Raw genomic sequence first — 15982 nt, 5'->3', positions numbered from 1 at the left:
CCTTTCTTTTTCTTTTTTTTTTTTTTTTTTGTCTCCTAGTGCCAGGACTTCACAGTACAGCCAGAAGGGCACCTACGGTGGAGCAGGCGGTTCAAACCGTGCCTTTGGCCTCAGCCGCACAGAGGAGGGGAAAGGCTCCAACCCCGCCGCAGAGCAGGATTCCTGTTCGTCCGTCCAGGGGCCCCCCACGAGATGCTTCACGGGTTGAGAAGGAGAATGTTCCCACAAGTAAGCAGAATCAAACTTTCACAAATGACTCCAATAATTTTATTCACATCACACGTGACAATCGCAGGAAAAAAAATACAGAAAAAAATATGAATGGCTCCAGTTCAGATCACTTGTAAACTCCACATGTTTAGTTTAATTAAAATAAATGTCTACTCTGAAGCCTGGACACAACTATCATTGCACCAAACAACTTAGAAAAGTTTTTTTTCTTTTTGCTCTTCAGGTCAAGCATCAAAACCAGCTGCAGTGAAGGTACAAGGCCAAGGTGCTGATTATCAGAAAACAAGACAAAAACAAGGTATGAAATGCTTTTTTTCTTTTTTTTTTTTTTTTTTTTTTTTTTCCCCCTCCCAGAACACTTGAAAAAATGAGGGGTCAGATTTAGGATGTCTCACAGGGGTCACATCCTTTTTTTTTCTTTCTTTTTTTCTTTTAACCATTTCTGCAAATTCTTTTTACAAATTCTTTAATTCATTCTAAAACACGACTAAAAAAAAGATGCACTATTTATGCCAGGTCTGTATGTGTGAACATAAAGCAATCACGGAAATATACGAAAGCCAGTGTTTGGGTAAGGCATTCTGTGAAGTCTGATGTGCTTAAAGGTTCAGCTATGACACTATTTTTGAAAGGTGTGTGTGTAAAAGTTGCATGAAAATCCATAAAATTTAAAATGCCTTGCAGTGGTATGGAGTTGGTGTGAAAACGAAGCAGTCGTCGATTATGTCTTCATTAAAAACAGGAAAAAAATCCATATTTTATTTTGTACTCTAAACGTCCTGATTACTGCTCCAGTAAAGCCTTAGTCTCAGACAGGTAGAAGCAACTTGATGTGACGCTGCTTCTTTTGACTGAAGGAAATGAACTAGGTAACATTTTTTCCAGGGTGAAGTTGTGGCCAGTTTAAAACAGTCAAATTTGAGTTGGTTCTGATGCGCATTCGTAGGCAGTCGCAGGCCCAGGACCAGAAGCCGTGGCCAGCTCTTGGCGAAAAACTCTCAAGTCACAGCTTTGGAGTTTGAGGCAGATTTTGACTTTGAAACTGCGAATGCTCAGTTTAGAGATCATCTGACAAAGGAGGCTAAAGGTAAGTTCAGGTCATCTATGTCAGATTGGTAAAACTGGTAAAAAAAAAAAGTTTTTTTCTTTGTTTAGCAGGTGAGAAACCAGACTCTGGAGAGGACCAGGACTCAAAGCATGAGCTACAGGAGGAAACTCTTGCAGAGAAGTATTATAACAAAGCTAAATGTTTCTTCGACAACATCTCAGCAGACCCTAAACCCAGGTACTTCAGGCTGCCAATCTGAATTGGTACCAGTTTGCTCTGCGCTCGTCTGATTTTTAATTTTTGCCCAATGTGACCTCCCTAGGAGAACTACCTGGGCGGAGGAGAAAAAGCTGAACATGGAAACGTTCGGAGTCCCTGGTCGCTTTCTGAGGGGGAGAGCATTCAGGGGACGTGGCCACAAAGCAGAGGGCAGCACAGATCGGCAAACCCTCGCCAAGATTGGCAGCGGGAGGGTGTGAAAACCTTTTTGTTAATGCTACTGTAAATATCGTTTTCTACTTTAAATCAATCTGTCTGACTTGTGTATTTTCATTTAATGTTTAAGCTTTGGCTTGTTTACATGAAATGGGAGCAATTTCTTTTTAATCCAGCAGCTGTGTACTAGAAGAAGGCAGTATTGAATGTCCCTTGATCAGGATAGTATTTCTGTTCAGTGTATTAATTTATGTGTAACTCAAATAGTCTTGAAGCAATTTTTCTTGGCATTGGATTTTTTTTTTCTGCTCCTTGTAAAAGATTAAAAGTGGAGAAACGTGCAACAGTTGCTATTCAACTGTATGTTGTGTGAAGGTGGTTGTGATTTCTAATACAGTTGGCCAGGTCATTAAACTCTGGGCCTAAATTCTCAAGGACTTTATGAAGCGAGTAGTTCTCAGAAATGTCGAGGTAACCCAGATCTGCAGGACTATAGGGTTCCCCCTCCTCTGCATAGGTTTGAGGTTCATAATCAAGCAGCTCAGCCATTGGTTCCTGTAAAGAAGAGATCCTCTGTGGAGAGAGAGAGGGAGGGGGGGGGAAGGGAAGTTGTAAGGGCTAATTCATGTTCAAGTTTTGGAGCGTTTTGTGATACTAACCCTCTGAAGGAGAAGTAGTATTTCATCAGACTGGTAGCTGCTCGCAGCGTTGCATTCTTCAGTCTTTAAAAAGTGAAAAGTTTATTTTAATGAGGTGACCCAGACATTTTACATTTGGTATTCTAAGAGGTGGTGAAGTTTATATCTTGGATGGAATCTGTCTTGGCATCCTAATTTCAGTCAAATTGGTTTGTCCTGGAAGCACAAGTTGATGCCTAGTCTTTAAACCAAATCCAACTCCCATCACTGGATAAACCTTTAAACTGTTGCAGTGTTTGAATTGTGTGATTTATACAGGAACTGTAGGTTGGCGTTGGTGACTGAAACATTTAAACAGAATATTGTAGCCAGCATAGCACCAACTTAAATCACTTTTGTTGACTTTCTTCCATTTTTCTTTCACATGAAAATCAAAGGTGGCTTGATCCCCTTAATGTAATTTTCCATATAAATTGTCATTTTCTGCACATAATCTGATTTTGGTGATCTGATGAAATTGGGAAACTTATGAAACTAGATACAGATTGTGCTTGTCAAATTGCCCTCCTGCCTAAATCTGATGTGGTCAAACTTGGTTTTCAAACTAATTCTGTGCAGGAAATGCTTGAAAGGAACTTTAACTGAGACTATACAATACATGCAAAGTATCTGCATGTACTGCAGTAAACATTAAATTTCTTAGACTTTCTGTGAATGATTTCTGGTGCCTTTGCACAATATATTTTTCAGATTTCTCTGATATTCTCTCGAGTCCTAAAGTTGCCAGTTGCTACAGTCTTCAAACAAATTGAGGTATTTCTCAAACTTATTTTGCCAAAACTGTATTTGTCCAGGTGTGAGTTGATTAGCCAATCAAACCCAATTAGAAAAATTTGATTGGCTAAATGAGAATAATTCTTTTAAGTTGTGATATGCTATTTCTAATTGGGAACCCATTTTTATAGGTTGAGACTATTTAGATTCGAGTTTGTTTTTCACCAAGAGAACTTTCTTGGTGAAAAAGGAACACGAATCTAAATCTGCCAGGGATATGAATAATTTTGGGTGTAACAGTTATGCTCTCTACAAAAAATCAGGATCGGTTTGAATTTTAGTACAATAAAGCTGAAAATAAATATGTAAACACCTAATTCAAACATTGACAATGCACTAAGGTTCATAAAATAGCATTCATGTAAACTCCGTCACTGCTGGCTTCAGCCTCTGAAAACCATTCTGGATCTATGCATCTGTTTAGAGTTGTCTACTAAGTGAATATTAATTTTAACCTAGAAAGAGAATCTCACGATCTCACTTTTGAAAGTCCAAAACTACAAGTAGCAGGTGTTTATCAGGAAGATGTAGCCGTTGGCCGAGAAGTCCAGATGTGTAGATGCGAGGGGAGAAAACTGAATGTTCAAATTGAATCTGAAGATCATATGGTGCAGATTACCTTGTTCAAGTGTTTAAATGTCCTGAAGCTGTGTCCTCTACCCTGTGGAAGTGAGAGACAAACATCAAACTTTCTAGACTGACTTGTAAAAAAAACTGTAATTTACTCTCTACCTACTTTCCAAATGTCTTGTGTAAATTCATCTGAAACCCTCACGTTTTCAGATTGCTCATGTAGTGAAAATTCCCCTAACTTTGCAAGAAATAAACAGTTGATGAGATTTGTACAAAAATAAGTCACATTTTTGAGTGTTTAAAACATTTAATCAAATATTAAAAAAATAGAAGCAACATCGTTAAGTACAAACACTTCTTACTTTCACAACAGTCAAAATCCCATCATTAGTCTCTTCGTTTGTCTCCATCTTGAAGTGTCCTCCCTTGTCTCCTTGAATGGTGTATTTGGCTCTCCAGGCTTTGCTATGTGTCTTGTCTTTGTCCATCACATGGAGGCGCAGAGGAGAGACTCCGACCTCGTTTTCCTTCACTTTGCCTGAGCCCTGTTGTTTAAATTCAATGTAAAGGTAAACATTCAGAGGTAAATAGGAGTGTCTCAAGTTAACCAACTAAACGTGTTAGCCTTAAAGTTACAGTCAGGAGCACATAAAGCACATCACACATACTGACTTGGAATTTATCTGACTCAAGTGCTAAGGTATCTAAACAGTTGAGATTTGTACAAAAATGAGTCACATTTTTGAGTGTTTCTCATGTGTAACCTTAATATCACTCCCTGCTGCTTCAGCGTTTGAAGTTACTAGGCTTCCGTTGTAAGGGCAAATTGAGGTATTTCTCAAACTTATTTTGCCGAAATTGCTTTTAGTGCATTTGTCCTGGTGTGAGTTGGACGTCTGTTAGGACGTCCTGCCCAGCATGGAGTTAAGTGCTGAATGTACATGTGCTTTGTGCTTTTGTTGAAAGTTGCTGGTAACTTACGTGCCATTGGCGTCAGTGGCTGATTGTTTTATGTTGAATTGGTCGTATTGTCTAACATCTAACCATTACATTTGAGCATAAAACTATTCATACCCCTGGAAGATTTGAATTTAACGTATTTTAATTTTACAATAAGTGAACTGGAAGAGAACCATCTCAAGTGGCTGAGCCACAGCATTTATTTGAATCCAGAGATTGAACTAAGCATTAGGGTGATGGCAAGGAGGCCGTCCAAAATCTAAGACATGGAGCTCATCACTAGACAAATTTTAAGAAACAATATCCATAAAAATGCAAAGGCTGGTTAACGATTAGAAGGGTTTGATTGACTAAATGCGAATAATTGTTTTAAGTTGTGATATGCTATTCCTAATTAGAGTTTGAGACTTGTACCAACAAGAAAGTTCTCTCTTAGTGAAAGAGGAACTTGAATCTAAATCTGCCAGGGATATGAATAATTTTGGGTTTAACAATTATGCTCTCTACAAAAAAATCAGGATCTCAGTTTGAATTTTAGGACAATAAAGCTGAAAATAAATATGCAAACGCCTAAAACAAACATTGACAATGTGCTAAGGTTCATAAAATAGTGTTCACTGCTCCCTGTCACTGCTGGCTTCAGCCTCTGAAAACCATTCTGGATCTATGTATCTATGTTACTTTAAAGAGAGAGTCGTCTACTATAAGTGAGATATTTAATTTTAACCTAGAAAGAGAATCTCACAATCTCACTTTTGAAAGTCCAAAACTACAAGTAGCAGGCCGAGAAGTCCAGATGTGTAGATGCGAGGGGAGAAAACTGAATGTTCAAATTGAATCTGAAGATCATATGGTGCAGATTACCTTGTTCAAGTGTTTATTCGTACTGTATCTCCATGAGTTGTTACTGACGAAGCTGTCTCCTCTACCCTGTGGAAGTGAGAGACAAACATCAAACTTTCTAGACTGACTTGTAAAAAAGATGTAATTTACTCTCTACCTACTTTCTGAAATAGGTAGGAATAGGAAACAATTAATGAGATTTGTACTAAAATAAGTCACATTTTTGAGTGTTTCTCGTGTGTAACCTTAATATCACTCCCTGGTGCTTCTTCGTTTGAACTCATTAGGTATCCATTAACATCATAGGTTTCGCCTAAGGGCATGGGGCTAAACACTGGTTTGCAGGAGATGGTAATTAGAGCCAACACCGCCACTGCAAAAAAAAAAGTAATTTTACAGGAGTTGACACATTTCCAGGATGGTCTAAAGATAAATGCTTTCATTTCTTACGCAAGAATAAAGTTATTGCAAGCAGCAGTGCAACGGCTACAGCACCAGAGCTGCTAATCGTCAAGTTCAGATTGCGGCAGTGGTGCTCCAAGCAGGAGCACACGTTGACGTTCAGCTTGTAAATGCCATACGTCCCCTGCAGGTCTGACACCTTCACTCGAAGAGTGTAAAGACCAACAGCCACACTAGAATGCCTCACCAGGCCTGCTGTGAAACCTACAAGAACAAAAGCAAAGCTTGTTGAGGTGCTTGGATTGTGTCGCTGTGTTGAGATTTTTCTACGTTTTATCTCAGTTTTACCGTAAAATGGATCCAGTTTCCATTGTCCTTTGACGTCCCCAAGCAGCTCAAATTTGAAAGGCCCTCCATACGGAGAAGCGTCTAGATCAGTGGCTGAGATGTTGGTAGAAATTTTGTTGTCGGACATGCAGACAACCACATGGTTCACCTTCAGTTCTGGTACGTTGTCATTCACATCAATAACATGGATCTGCAGTGTAGCTGTGCCTGTCATGGGTGGCTCACCTGTTAAAAGTAGAAAATTGTGCTTTCACAATGGAGATTTTTAACGCTATGAGGATTATAGAAATTGTGATTACCTTTATCCACTGCATGCAGTATTACGGTGTAAACGCCGTTGACAACATGGTCAGATTCCCTGTCCACCATCTTTCTGGTAGTGATGTTTCCAGTTTGGGGATCAATATTCATCCAGCCTCCTGGATCATGTCCCACTTTGTAGCTGTTGACAAACGCAACTCACTTTAACGTAAAAAGATGCTAAATTGAAATTCAAAATGCAAATGTTCTGAACAATCCGAATTCGTGAACAGTTGTGGTCCTGACATAAATGACGGCCCGTCGATTGCTTCCCAGTGCACCCACCACACTACCATTGCCTCCCTCCCAGTGACGGTCAGTGCTCTGCATGCCCGCGTTCATGAATGTACGTCACATTCTTCACAACTTTGAGCTGAACGATGGTGTTTTTGAACTTGAAGCTAAGGTTTATACTGGTGTTTTTAAGGACATGTTTATACACCATATTCCTTCGAAGGGGATTTCTGAGTGACTGTTGAGCAAGGGGCTGGCTGGCAAATTGTCCATTCTGGAAAGGTTCGCAGTGATTGTTGGCCTTCCTTGGTCTAATGGGAGGCAGAGAAGAAGCCAAATCTACAATGCAACTTTCCTCTGAAGCTGAACGTCATAGTTCTTCAGTTTTCCACATCTCTCTCTCTCTCCCTTGGTTTTGTTTTACAAATTTTCATATTGTTCAAAGCACTCTAAACTCTATAACCTCAAAGCAGTTGGCCATTGCTCCCCATATTTACAAAAAGAGACACCTTACATGAAGTCGCTTGAAGCAGTGGCATCTCGATCCACAGCGGTCACTTTTTCCACCCAGGTTCCGATTGGCGCATCCTCCTTCAGGTTGGCCTCTTTGACGGTCACGACGAAGTTTGGGGGGTCGTTCACATCCTCTACCTCGATGACAACTGTTGTGGTGTCAGGCTGAACCCTCTTGCCACCGATTTGCTCATCAGTGAAATCAACATCCCAGGGGCCACGGGACAGCTGCCTTTTCACTTTGCAGGAGAAGTACGGCGCCTCATTTGTGACCGATATCTTCAGGTTTTTCATTGCTCCGTCTTCAAAGTCTAATGGCTGAAAAAAAATCTCTTTTTAGTTGAATTGTAATTTAAAAAAACATTTAATCAAATATTAAAAAAATAGAAGCAACATCGTTTAGTACAAACACTTCTTACTTTCACAACAGTCAAAATCCCATCATTAGTCTCTTCGTTTGTCTCCATCTTGAAGTATCCTCCCTTGTCTCCTTGAATGGTGTATTTGGCTCTCCAGGCTTTGCTATGCGTCTTGTCTTTGTCCAGCACATGGAGGCGCAGAGGAGAGACTCCGACCTCGTTTTCCTTCACTTTGCCTGAGCCCTGTTGTTTAAATTCAATGTAAAGGTAAACATTCAGAGGTAAATAGGAGTGTCTCAAGTTAACCAACTAAACGTGTTAGCCTTAAAGTTACAGTCAGGAGCACATAAAGCACATCACACATACTGACTTGGAATTTATCTGACTCAAGTGCTAAGGTATCTAAACTATGTGTGTTTGATGTTTTAAAAAGGTGTGCAGGTATAGGGGTGCAGTGCTGGTCATGTTCATTCGAAAAATAGTTTTCCCTAAACCTTCTTTCTTTCTTTTTAGGATTAGGGTTGGAGTGTTTGTTGCTGAAAAGCTCCGTCTAAATCCACACCACTGTTCCCTTTCTTTCCCTGCATGTTGGCATATCAAAAACATTTCCTGCATAGGTGTACATGTGAGGACGTCAGCGGTGGGTCTAGAAAATTACACATGTATCGACAAAGAAATGGCAACAGGTCTGGACGTGGCACAGGCCAAATAACGTATGCAACAGCTTTAAATGTATCGGAAGGTAAAGTATAGATGTGTCACTTCTTGAAGCAAAAGTCTGATGTTCAATAATGTAACAGAAATATTAGCTTGGTGTGACCAAACCGCAGGACTTCAGTTAAAGTCCCTGTAACGTTTAGCAGACTTGATGTGCTTTCTTTGGTGTTTATAGGACAGAAAAAAAAATGGTATCACTACCAGACCACCAGTTTGCATGTGGATAGCATCAATAATAGTTGTCATAGAGATCAGTGCCCGCCAAATGACACTCTTTGCTTTATTTAGTTTTGGACATCCTTTTTATTATTATTATTCTTTTAAGTCCTCATTGTGTGGAGAAAACATAAACAAGATTCCTTATCCAACCTAACGGCAGACAGCAACAGGCCTCTTTGTCCAGTGCAGATTTATTTCCGAAACATGAAGTTATGGATTTCTATGAGTCAATTGCATATATTGGAAACATATTAATACAAGTTTATACAACAACACTGAGTTGGTTAGAAATGTATTTGTGGTTTCTTATTGTGGATTAAACTGAATTGAATTAACTGTAGGCAAATTTAAACTCTGGTTATTCTAAGAATTTTAATTGTGAGATTATCCCAATGTAACAAAATGTTTCAGCGTTTCACACGTCTGTCTCTGCGGTCTCAGTACATGTCACTGGCTTTGAAACATCTCTTGCCATTCTGCTCGATTCTCATCTCCCTTTATGCGCCGTCTGATTTCTCCCATTGAGCTGGATATCTCTGGTAGAATTTAAACAAGTCCAATAGTCGACAGAAGGTTATGAACAATGACGTTAATTTTCTGCACTGTTGTAGTCTGCTTGTAGTTTTAGCAATGGCTGTGGAGGAAATGAACAAAACTGTTCAGTCTATGTTGGCTATGTCTGTAACACTGAATTAACATTAGCAGCCATCTTGCGTGGCTTGGCACTCTTCAAAGTCAACAACTGGGTAAAACTGAAAACTTAACAGAGTCCACTCCACGCCTCCAGCAAGCAGTTGTTTTTCAACAGCAAAGCGTAGCTGGTTTTAACAACATCATCTCCAAAATGAAACCCAAAGTAGTTATAAAACCAGTAGGAGTAAGAGAAGTCTTTATGAAAACACTGTTGGCTTCCAAACGTTTGTTTAAACAAGGTTGAAAGCCCATGATTGTCTGAAGGAAGATCAGTCTCAAACCCACGCAGGTTTGATGAAGGAAAAGGTGACCATGACGTGAGCCTGGTTGCCTACCGTTTGACCAATGATGACTGGAAGGTGGTCATTACTGTCCGCCACTTTGATGACAACTGTGGTTGAACTGGACAGCTGGATGACCTCACCATGGTCAATAGCCTCTATCACCAACCTGTGCTCTCTGGCCACCTATGGTGTAAGAAGAGACAGCCTCGTTAGTGTAAAGGGTGTGGAGGAAAAAAAAAGGTAGTTTTCTCTGGAATTCTGCGCTCCTCCCTCAGACATAGATCAAGAGTGGTGCAGCAGATAAAGGTTTTCCTTCCAGCTAATTTTCATTCTTCTTTCATAACACTTTTTTAAACATACTTTCTGTATTGTCAGACAGTACTCGGAGTGAGCACACCCTCAATGCTTGGATACACACCATATGTTGTGAAATTTTTTCTTGTCAGGTGCGATGTAGGCGAACTGGAAATAGCTGTGCTATTGTTTACCTTTCAATGCAACTATTCCTGATCTGTTTAGAAAAAGGGAGTGTCTTGCCTCATAATCAAAACAGCCTTTAAACGACAGCCCTCCAGTTTCTTTGAGGACAAATTCGATGTTTGAAGACTCTGGGGAAACTGATTTGATGGCGTAGTGGAAAGTTGAGTTGCGGGTATTTGGTTTATCTCTGTCACTGGCAAATACGGTGAGGAGATGGGAGCCTGCAGAGGATCAATGATTTAACAAAAAAAGGTTTACAACAGAGTAAAACACAAAAAACAGGAGACCTGCTGAACCGTTGTACCTTGATAAAGAGCCTCTTCAACTGTGACGTTATACAGATCGACATCGAAGAGTGGCGGGTTGTCATTGATGTCCCGAACTGTAATCTCAATTCCTAGTCGAGTGTCAATAGACTGGTCCTCCTGCTTCTTGGCTTCAAAACTTAGCTACACATCCACAGAGAAGCAAAGTTACCAAGTAAACAAAAGACTGAATAAAATGCTGATTCTGTCCACCAACTAGATGCAGATATTTCTAAGTCAAGACCACAGTTAAACCAAGCAGTTTTGCCCGTACAAATCAATTTGTTTATCCAAGTTAGTTAATTAGAAGGAAAGTTTTCAAAGCTTCCAAAATAGTCAAAAAAGCTTAACTTCAAACTTGGCAAATTTATTATTTTGGCTATATTATTGTTTGAAAGAGAATCAATTTTTGCTTAGTGCAAAAATATTATCAAAACTGAAGACATCTTTCCAGATATGTACTGTAGGGCAAAACTAATCAATGCATTTCTATGCCTTCATACTATTTGTAGTATGTAGGTGTGGTCCTGTAGGATCCATACATGTTTGGTTAATTGGACTTTCTCATCCAAAAGTGCAAAAAAAAAAAAAGAAAAAACAATGCACAATTTCATTTTAAAAATTGACAAAAACAAATAACTTCAAGCTATGTTATTTCAGCTAAATGGTTAAGTAAAAAAGAAAATTGTTTTGCATTTCATATTAAAATTTATCCATTGCTTTTCGCTATGTGCAGGATATGTTCTGAGATCCCATTTAAGTCTAACAAAAACAAAAACACATTTATTCTACAAAATATATAGCAGATCGGTGTAAGTGAGAAACTGAAAAGTTCATGGGTCACGACCCCTGAGGTGCAAATTCTGACGCCTGCTGAAATGCAGAAGATGTTGGCGGTCCGAGATGTTTTGTGTAAGGTTTGTAAAAGACGAACCTTTAGCACTTGGTACTCCTCGAAGTCCACCGGCTTGTAGACAACAATCTTGCCCGTCGACTCTTCGATTCTGAGGACTCCCTTCGGGTCCTGGTCCACTCCTTGGCCTTTCAAGTCGAAGAATACTTGATATTTGCGGTCGACAGCCACCTGCAACACGACTTTTGTTTTTACAATCTGCTTTTACGAGAATGAACATTTCCTTCACACCTGATTAAATTATACAGAAAGATAAGTCATTCAGTTTAAAGCATATCTCTGTATTTGCAGTGAAAACAGCTGAATTGCAGTGTTGGTAGATCCGGTGTTTTCAAGAGGAGGATCCCCGATGCGTTTGCGTCTTGTTTTTTCACACGAAGAAAGACGAGTTTTCTGAGACTTCTTTACCTGGCTCAACTCGTAAGGGAAGGGCCCCGGGTTCCCTTCTTCTATCTCGTAGGAGTCGATGATCCAGTCTCTCTTCTGGCGGCTCTGCGCCGCTGTGCATGACGGACTTGGCAGCAAAACCATCTGAAAGATAAAGAGCCAACCAAACCTGAAGGGCAATGAAAGCTGGCGTCTACACAACTATTTTTGCTCAGCTACACACTTTCTGTCAAGTGAAAAACCAAAAGGCTGACTGGAAATGTTTTCTCTGAGAAGATTGAAGTTTGTTTGTTTTTTCAGTTAAACGTAACCAGAAACAAAAAGAAAATAGCTTAGCAAAATGTAAAATGTCTAAGTTTTTTTTTTAAAAAAAGAAAACAAGATTCAAACTTAAATCAGAATCCCAAGATAAATTTAGGTAAAGCAGAACCTCTGGAGTTAAACCTGACATCTTTAATACAGGTGATACATACCAGCAGGGTAAAGAGAAGCATGATGCTTGTTCAGTGCCTGCAGCACAGAGTATGTGTGTGTGTTGACAAAAACCCTGGACTCCAGCCTTCACACACACCCGCATAAATGTCACAATCAGTTACAGCCGTCTCTGCCTTTTCCAGCTTAGGCAATTTTTTTTAAAATTATGACTTTAAAGACGTCATGGGGGAGGGGATCTGCTCCTATTACTGAGCAGACGATCAGGTTTCAGGCACAAAATATGTGTGGCATCGTGCCAAATTATTTGCAGCGTTTTGTTTTGCATGATGACGTTGATGGAAAAAACTCACAGCTGCAAAACGTAAATTGATGTGCACATCTTTAAGGAAGTAAAAATCAGACAGAAGAGGGACATGTTCTTCCTGTTCCCTTTGTTCTGTCAGGTTGCTTAACAAGATATTTGCATATTTGGGGCAGACAGAGTCCTGTCAGGTTAAATTACAAAAATGTGGAGCTCTGGTAATATGTTTCAAAATCCAGAAATGCTGTCTTTGACACTACACACCGTAAAAAAAAAAAAAAAAAAAAAAAATTAAAATAAAAAGGGCACTTTTAAGAGGAGAAAGAGCAGGTGCTCTACCACCACCAAGTTTCTATCAGTGCACGTCCCTGGGGATGAACATGCAGTAATATTTTGATTTAAACTTGTTTCTATAAAAAAATATTAGTCATGTATTATCCTCAGTTAGGAACTACATTAAACCCCCTAAATTGTATGAAGCTTGTAGATTTATTATGACAAAATTTACCTTCAGCTGTAAAAATGCTGTATATACAAAATATGACTTAAGAGAAATTTGACTTAATTTAATGCCCTGAAATGGGGCCTCTGTGTCTTTAAAAATCTGAATCTCCGCCTTCAGAAAGTCATCACAACATGGCTCCTCCATTAACCTTTTAATGTCTTCACCANGCACTGAGAAGTAGCTCATATAATGATCTCAGCTGATGTGCAGTTCCACCAGGTGTTTGCTAATTGCTGCTGGCTAGTCTGAAGGAGCTGAGTGGGGAGTTGCAGGGGGAGGGCTGGAAACTACAGCTCTGAGGAGGAGTTGCGGCCTCAAAGGCGGAGCTAGGTCCACCCAGGCATTTTAGCTGAATGGTTGCCACAGGAAATTAAACAATTTCTCAAACATGAAAGAATCATAGCAACACTCCAGCTCTGTTTTTTGCATGAATTAATAACATTATAATATGATGTAAAACTTAAAAAAGTTGATTTTACATAATACTGCCCTTTTTAAATGAACACATTTTCAGTGCCTCAAATTACTCTTAAGCCTATGTTATCTCTTCTTTGTCAGTGTGGATACATGCTGACATGATGGCCTCCAGTAAGCTCTTTTGTGGGAAAAGCCTTTTTGAAGTCTGATTGTAGCGCTTTGCGAGTTTTGCCTGAAGCGCATACTTTTAATTTCAGTCTGAAGCTGAGCACATTCTCATATTCATCATTCACAGAGTGTTAAAACACCCCAGAAGAACCAGTTCTATTACCGTCTTCCTTTATTTTCAGTACCACACACAAGTTGTAAAATCTCAGTGCTTTTTCTAAATGGAATAAAATAATAAAAAAAAATTATAGAATTTCTGTCATCTCTTGTTTTAGAGTTTTATTAATACTGTACAAAAATCATTAGTTTTCCACACTGAAATGACAAGAAGGAAGACCAGTCTAACCAGAATCGGCATATTTACACCTCGTAGCCCGCGCTAGAAAGTACATATCGATTAGCGGGTTACCATGGAAACCTACTCATTTAAAAAGTATTTCCTCAAACAACGTCCTCCTTTAGTTGGTGCGTCCTCCGTTAAAAATCTCCGCGTTATTTCGTACGGGACGCTTCTCCCACACTCCGAACTCTCTGCTCTCCGTCCTCCGGCGACACGCCTCTGTTCACCGCTTCGCCGCTCGGCGTCTCTTCGTTGTCCGACCCGACCAGAGGAGTGTCTCCTCCGTTGACGTTGGCGGTCTGGCTGTCCGAGGAGCAGTCCGAAGACGTGGAGGACATGCGGGACTTGCCGTCCAGACTCTCCAGGACGTGGCGGAACAGCCCGTTCCTGATGGCCTCCTCGTCGCTGCTGTGGCCTGCTAAGGTTTGGAGGTAGAAAGCACAATGTTACTCGTGGTTCAAAGTCGCTTATTATTGTTTTGTAGGATGAACACTCTAAAAATAATAATACGGCTATATGGGCATATTATAAAACTTTTGAGTCTAACTTCGACTTTTTAAGAACTAGATTTTGAACTTACTGCAGTAAGTCATGTCAACCTTTTTATTAATTTTGTCCCATCGGTTTACTAAAGTAGGGATTTTAGGTCTGCACTTCTAAACTGAAAGATAAAAATGGCGGGAGTGGAAACCATTTCCATTTCCCAGGGTGCTTAGCGGTATGTTGTGTCCTGCGTTGCACCACTGGTGAGATGGAAATGTGTTCCAGGCCCCTTATATGGAAGAGTACTAGAGCCACTAAAATGTAAAAAAAAAAAATTTGACTTCATTTTCAGAATTTTGACAATTTCACAAAATTCTGATTCATCTCAGAATTCTGACTTCTTTTTTTAATCGGAGTTCTGGCTTCAATCTTCTCAAAAAAATGTCTGAATTCAGAGATTAAAATCTTTTATTTTTAGTGCTGATTGTGGCAAATGTTAAATACAACTGACAGAAATGACTGAGGATAATGTCTTCAAATGCTGCTTAAGTCCAGCTCAAAATAATACAGTGACCCAACAAATCTTTTGCTTAACTACTTTAATAGAGATGGTAGAAATACATGTAATTTCCTGTAGCGACAATGTAAATTTTTGTTCTATTCGGTGAGATATTGATTACTAAACAATGTCAAATGTAGTAAATTAAGTAATAAAAAACAGTTGCTAAAACACATTTTTCAGTAGGTAATTGGTCAATTTGAAGTTAAAGCCTATAAATGTTTTGAATTTTATTTATTTATGCCCTTTAATACTTTCAACTCATCTTTTCAATCTGGTTCAGATAATACTTAGTTAATCTACTCAGTTGATGGCGTGGTTTAAATGGTTGAATCTGATGTAATTAAAAACAAAGCTTATACATTCAAATAAACTCAATGTCTTGTAAAAATGTTACTACATTTTGCTAAATTTAATTAGCATATCATTTTTCAGTGTGCATTATGATCTAGTTCCAATAGTTTCAATACCCGGCAGCGGCGAGGACAGCACCGCTTCCTCCCCCACGGAGCTGAAGAACACATCCACCGGGTCTGGGTCAGAGAGGTCGATGAGCTCCATCTGGTCCAGGAGATCCACGTTCACCTCCATGGAGGAGATGCTGCCGATGGGCGCTGGAAAATCCGAAGAAAGATAACAAAAAACAATTAGAACGTCTTTATTCATGGATGCAGAAGCCTGTTACCGAACGTCCAGCTTACGTCTCCTGTAGTCCCTGATGCACAGGTGTGCCGAGGACAGGTAGACGTCCACTTCGTGCTGGAAGACCTCCTCGAAGAAGCGTTGTCGCTCCCTAAGCTTGAGCTGCTGCGCTGACTCCATGTCTGGAAGCCTCTGGGCATGCTCTGTCTCTGCTGGGAATCATAGGATGCAGCAGGACAGGAAGTCAGACGTTGCTGCAGCACATTTCCTATTTACAGGTTTAATGTCAACAGGAGTGATGTGACTAACTGCCCAGGGCAGCAATCCACTAGGGAGCGGCACGGAAACAAAAAACAAAAAAAAGATTCTGCAAATTACACTCCAATGTGTTATCTGGTACTCTACTGTCATCTCTC

At 39.8% G+C, this 15982-nt stretch overlaps 3 protein-coding genes across 5 annotated transcripts in view; 1 reads left to right on the top strand and 2 right to left on the bottom strand.

The window, feature by feature from the left end:
- Nucleotides 1-2092, top strand: part of LOC106953271 (protein LSM14 homolog B-like) — a 6793-nt gene extending 4701 nt beyond the window's left edge. Inside the window, exons 4-8 of one of the 2 annotated variants that reach the window (XM_015041893.1) lie at nt 40-228; nt 455-529; nt 1178-1318; nt 1390-1516; nt 1602-2092. In XM_015041893.1, coding sequence (XP_014897379.1) covers nt 40-228; nt 455-529; nt 1178-1318; nt 1390-1516; nt 1602-1758 — 689 coding nt within the window. In that variant the 3' untranslated portion in view covers nt 1759-2092. Of the gene's footprint in view, nt 1-39; nt 229-454; nt 530-1177; nt 1319-1386; nt 1517-1601 lie in introns of both variants that reach the window. The other variant, XM_015041892.1, reaches the window with a different exon arrangement.
- Nucleotides 2069-13025, bottom strand: cdh27 (cadherin 27). Its single transcript, XM_015041897.1, has 18 exons — nt 12190-13025; nt 11738-11860; nt 11351-11500; nt 10416-10560; nt 10169-10332; nt 9683-9814; nt 7779-7961; nt 7361-7677; nt 6612-6754; nt 6313-6537; nt 6013-6228; nt 5808-5935; nt 5584-5649; nt 4122-4304; nt 3923-3997; nt 3806-3847; nt 2374-2436; nt 2069-2287 (listed from the first exon to the last, which is right to left on the bottom strand). Exons 1-18 carry the CDS (start codon nt 12208-12210, stop codon nt 2069-2071), a joined length of 2595 nt encoding a protein of 864 aa, XP_014897383.1. The 5' UTR covers nt 12211-13025.
- A 767-nt stretch (nt 13026-13792) lies between these two features.
- Nucleotides 13793-15982, bottom strand: part of LOC106953270 (dysbindin-like) — a 19979-nt gene continuing 17789 nt past the window's right edge. The window contains exons 2-4 of one of the 2 annotated variants that reach the window (XM_015041891.1): nt 15626-15778; nt 15395-15538; nt 13793-14297 (exon numbers count right to left, since the gene is read on the bottom strand). In XM_015041891.1, coding sequence (XP_014897377.1) covers nt 14035-14297; nt 15395-15538; nt 15626-15778 — 560 coding nt within the window. In that variant the 3' untranslated portion in view covers nt 13793-14034. Of the gene's footprint in view, nt 14301-15394; nt 15539-15625; nt 15779-15982 lie in introns of both variants that reach the window. The other variant, XM_015041890.1, reaches the window with a different exon arrangement.

This window comes from Poecilia latipinna, unplaced genomic scaffold, assembly GCF_001443285.1.
Source record: "Poecilia latipinna isolate Pla-1442-1.1 unplaced genomic scaffold, P_latipinna-1.0 Scaffold572, whole genome shotgun sequence".
Classification (NCBI taxonomy): Eukaryota; Metazoa; Chordata; class Actinopteri; order Cyprinodontiformes; family Poeciliidae; genus Poecilia; species Poecilia latipinna.
This window is presented reverse-complemented; position numbering and strand designations above follow the sequence as displayed.

Excerpts from the sequence above, each read along its gene's own strand:
- cdh27 (XM_015041897.1), bottom strand. The coding sequence starts at position 12,210 with ATGCTTCTCTTTACCCTGCTG. Across the intron at positions 5,650-5,807 it reads CACCAGGGAGTGATATTAAG|GGTAGAGGAGACAGCTTCGT; the intron begins GTTACACACGAG and ends TCACTTCCACAG. Across the intron at positions 2,288-2,373 it reads TACTACTTCTCCTTCAGAGG|AGGATCTCTTCTTTACAGGA; the intron begins GTTAGTATCACA and ends CTCTCTCCACAG.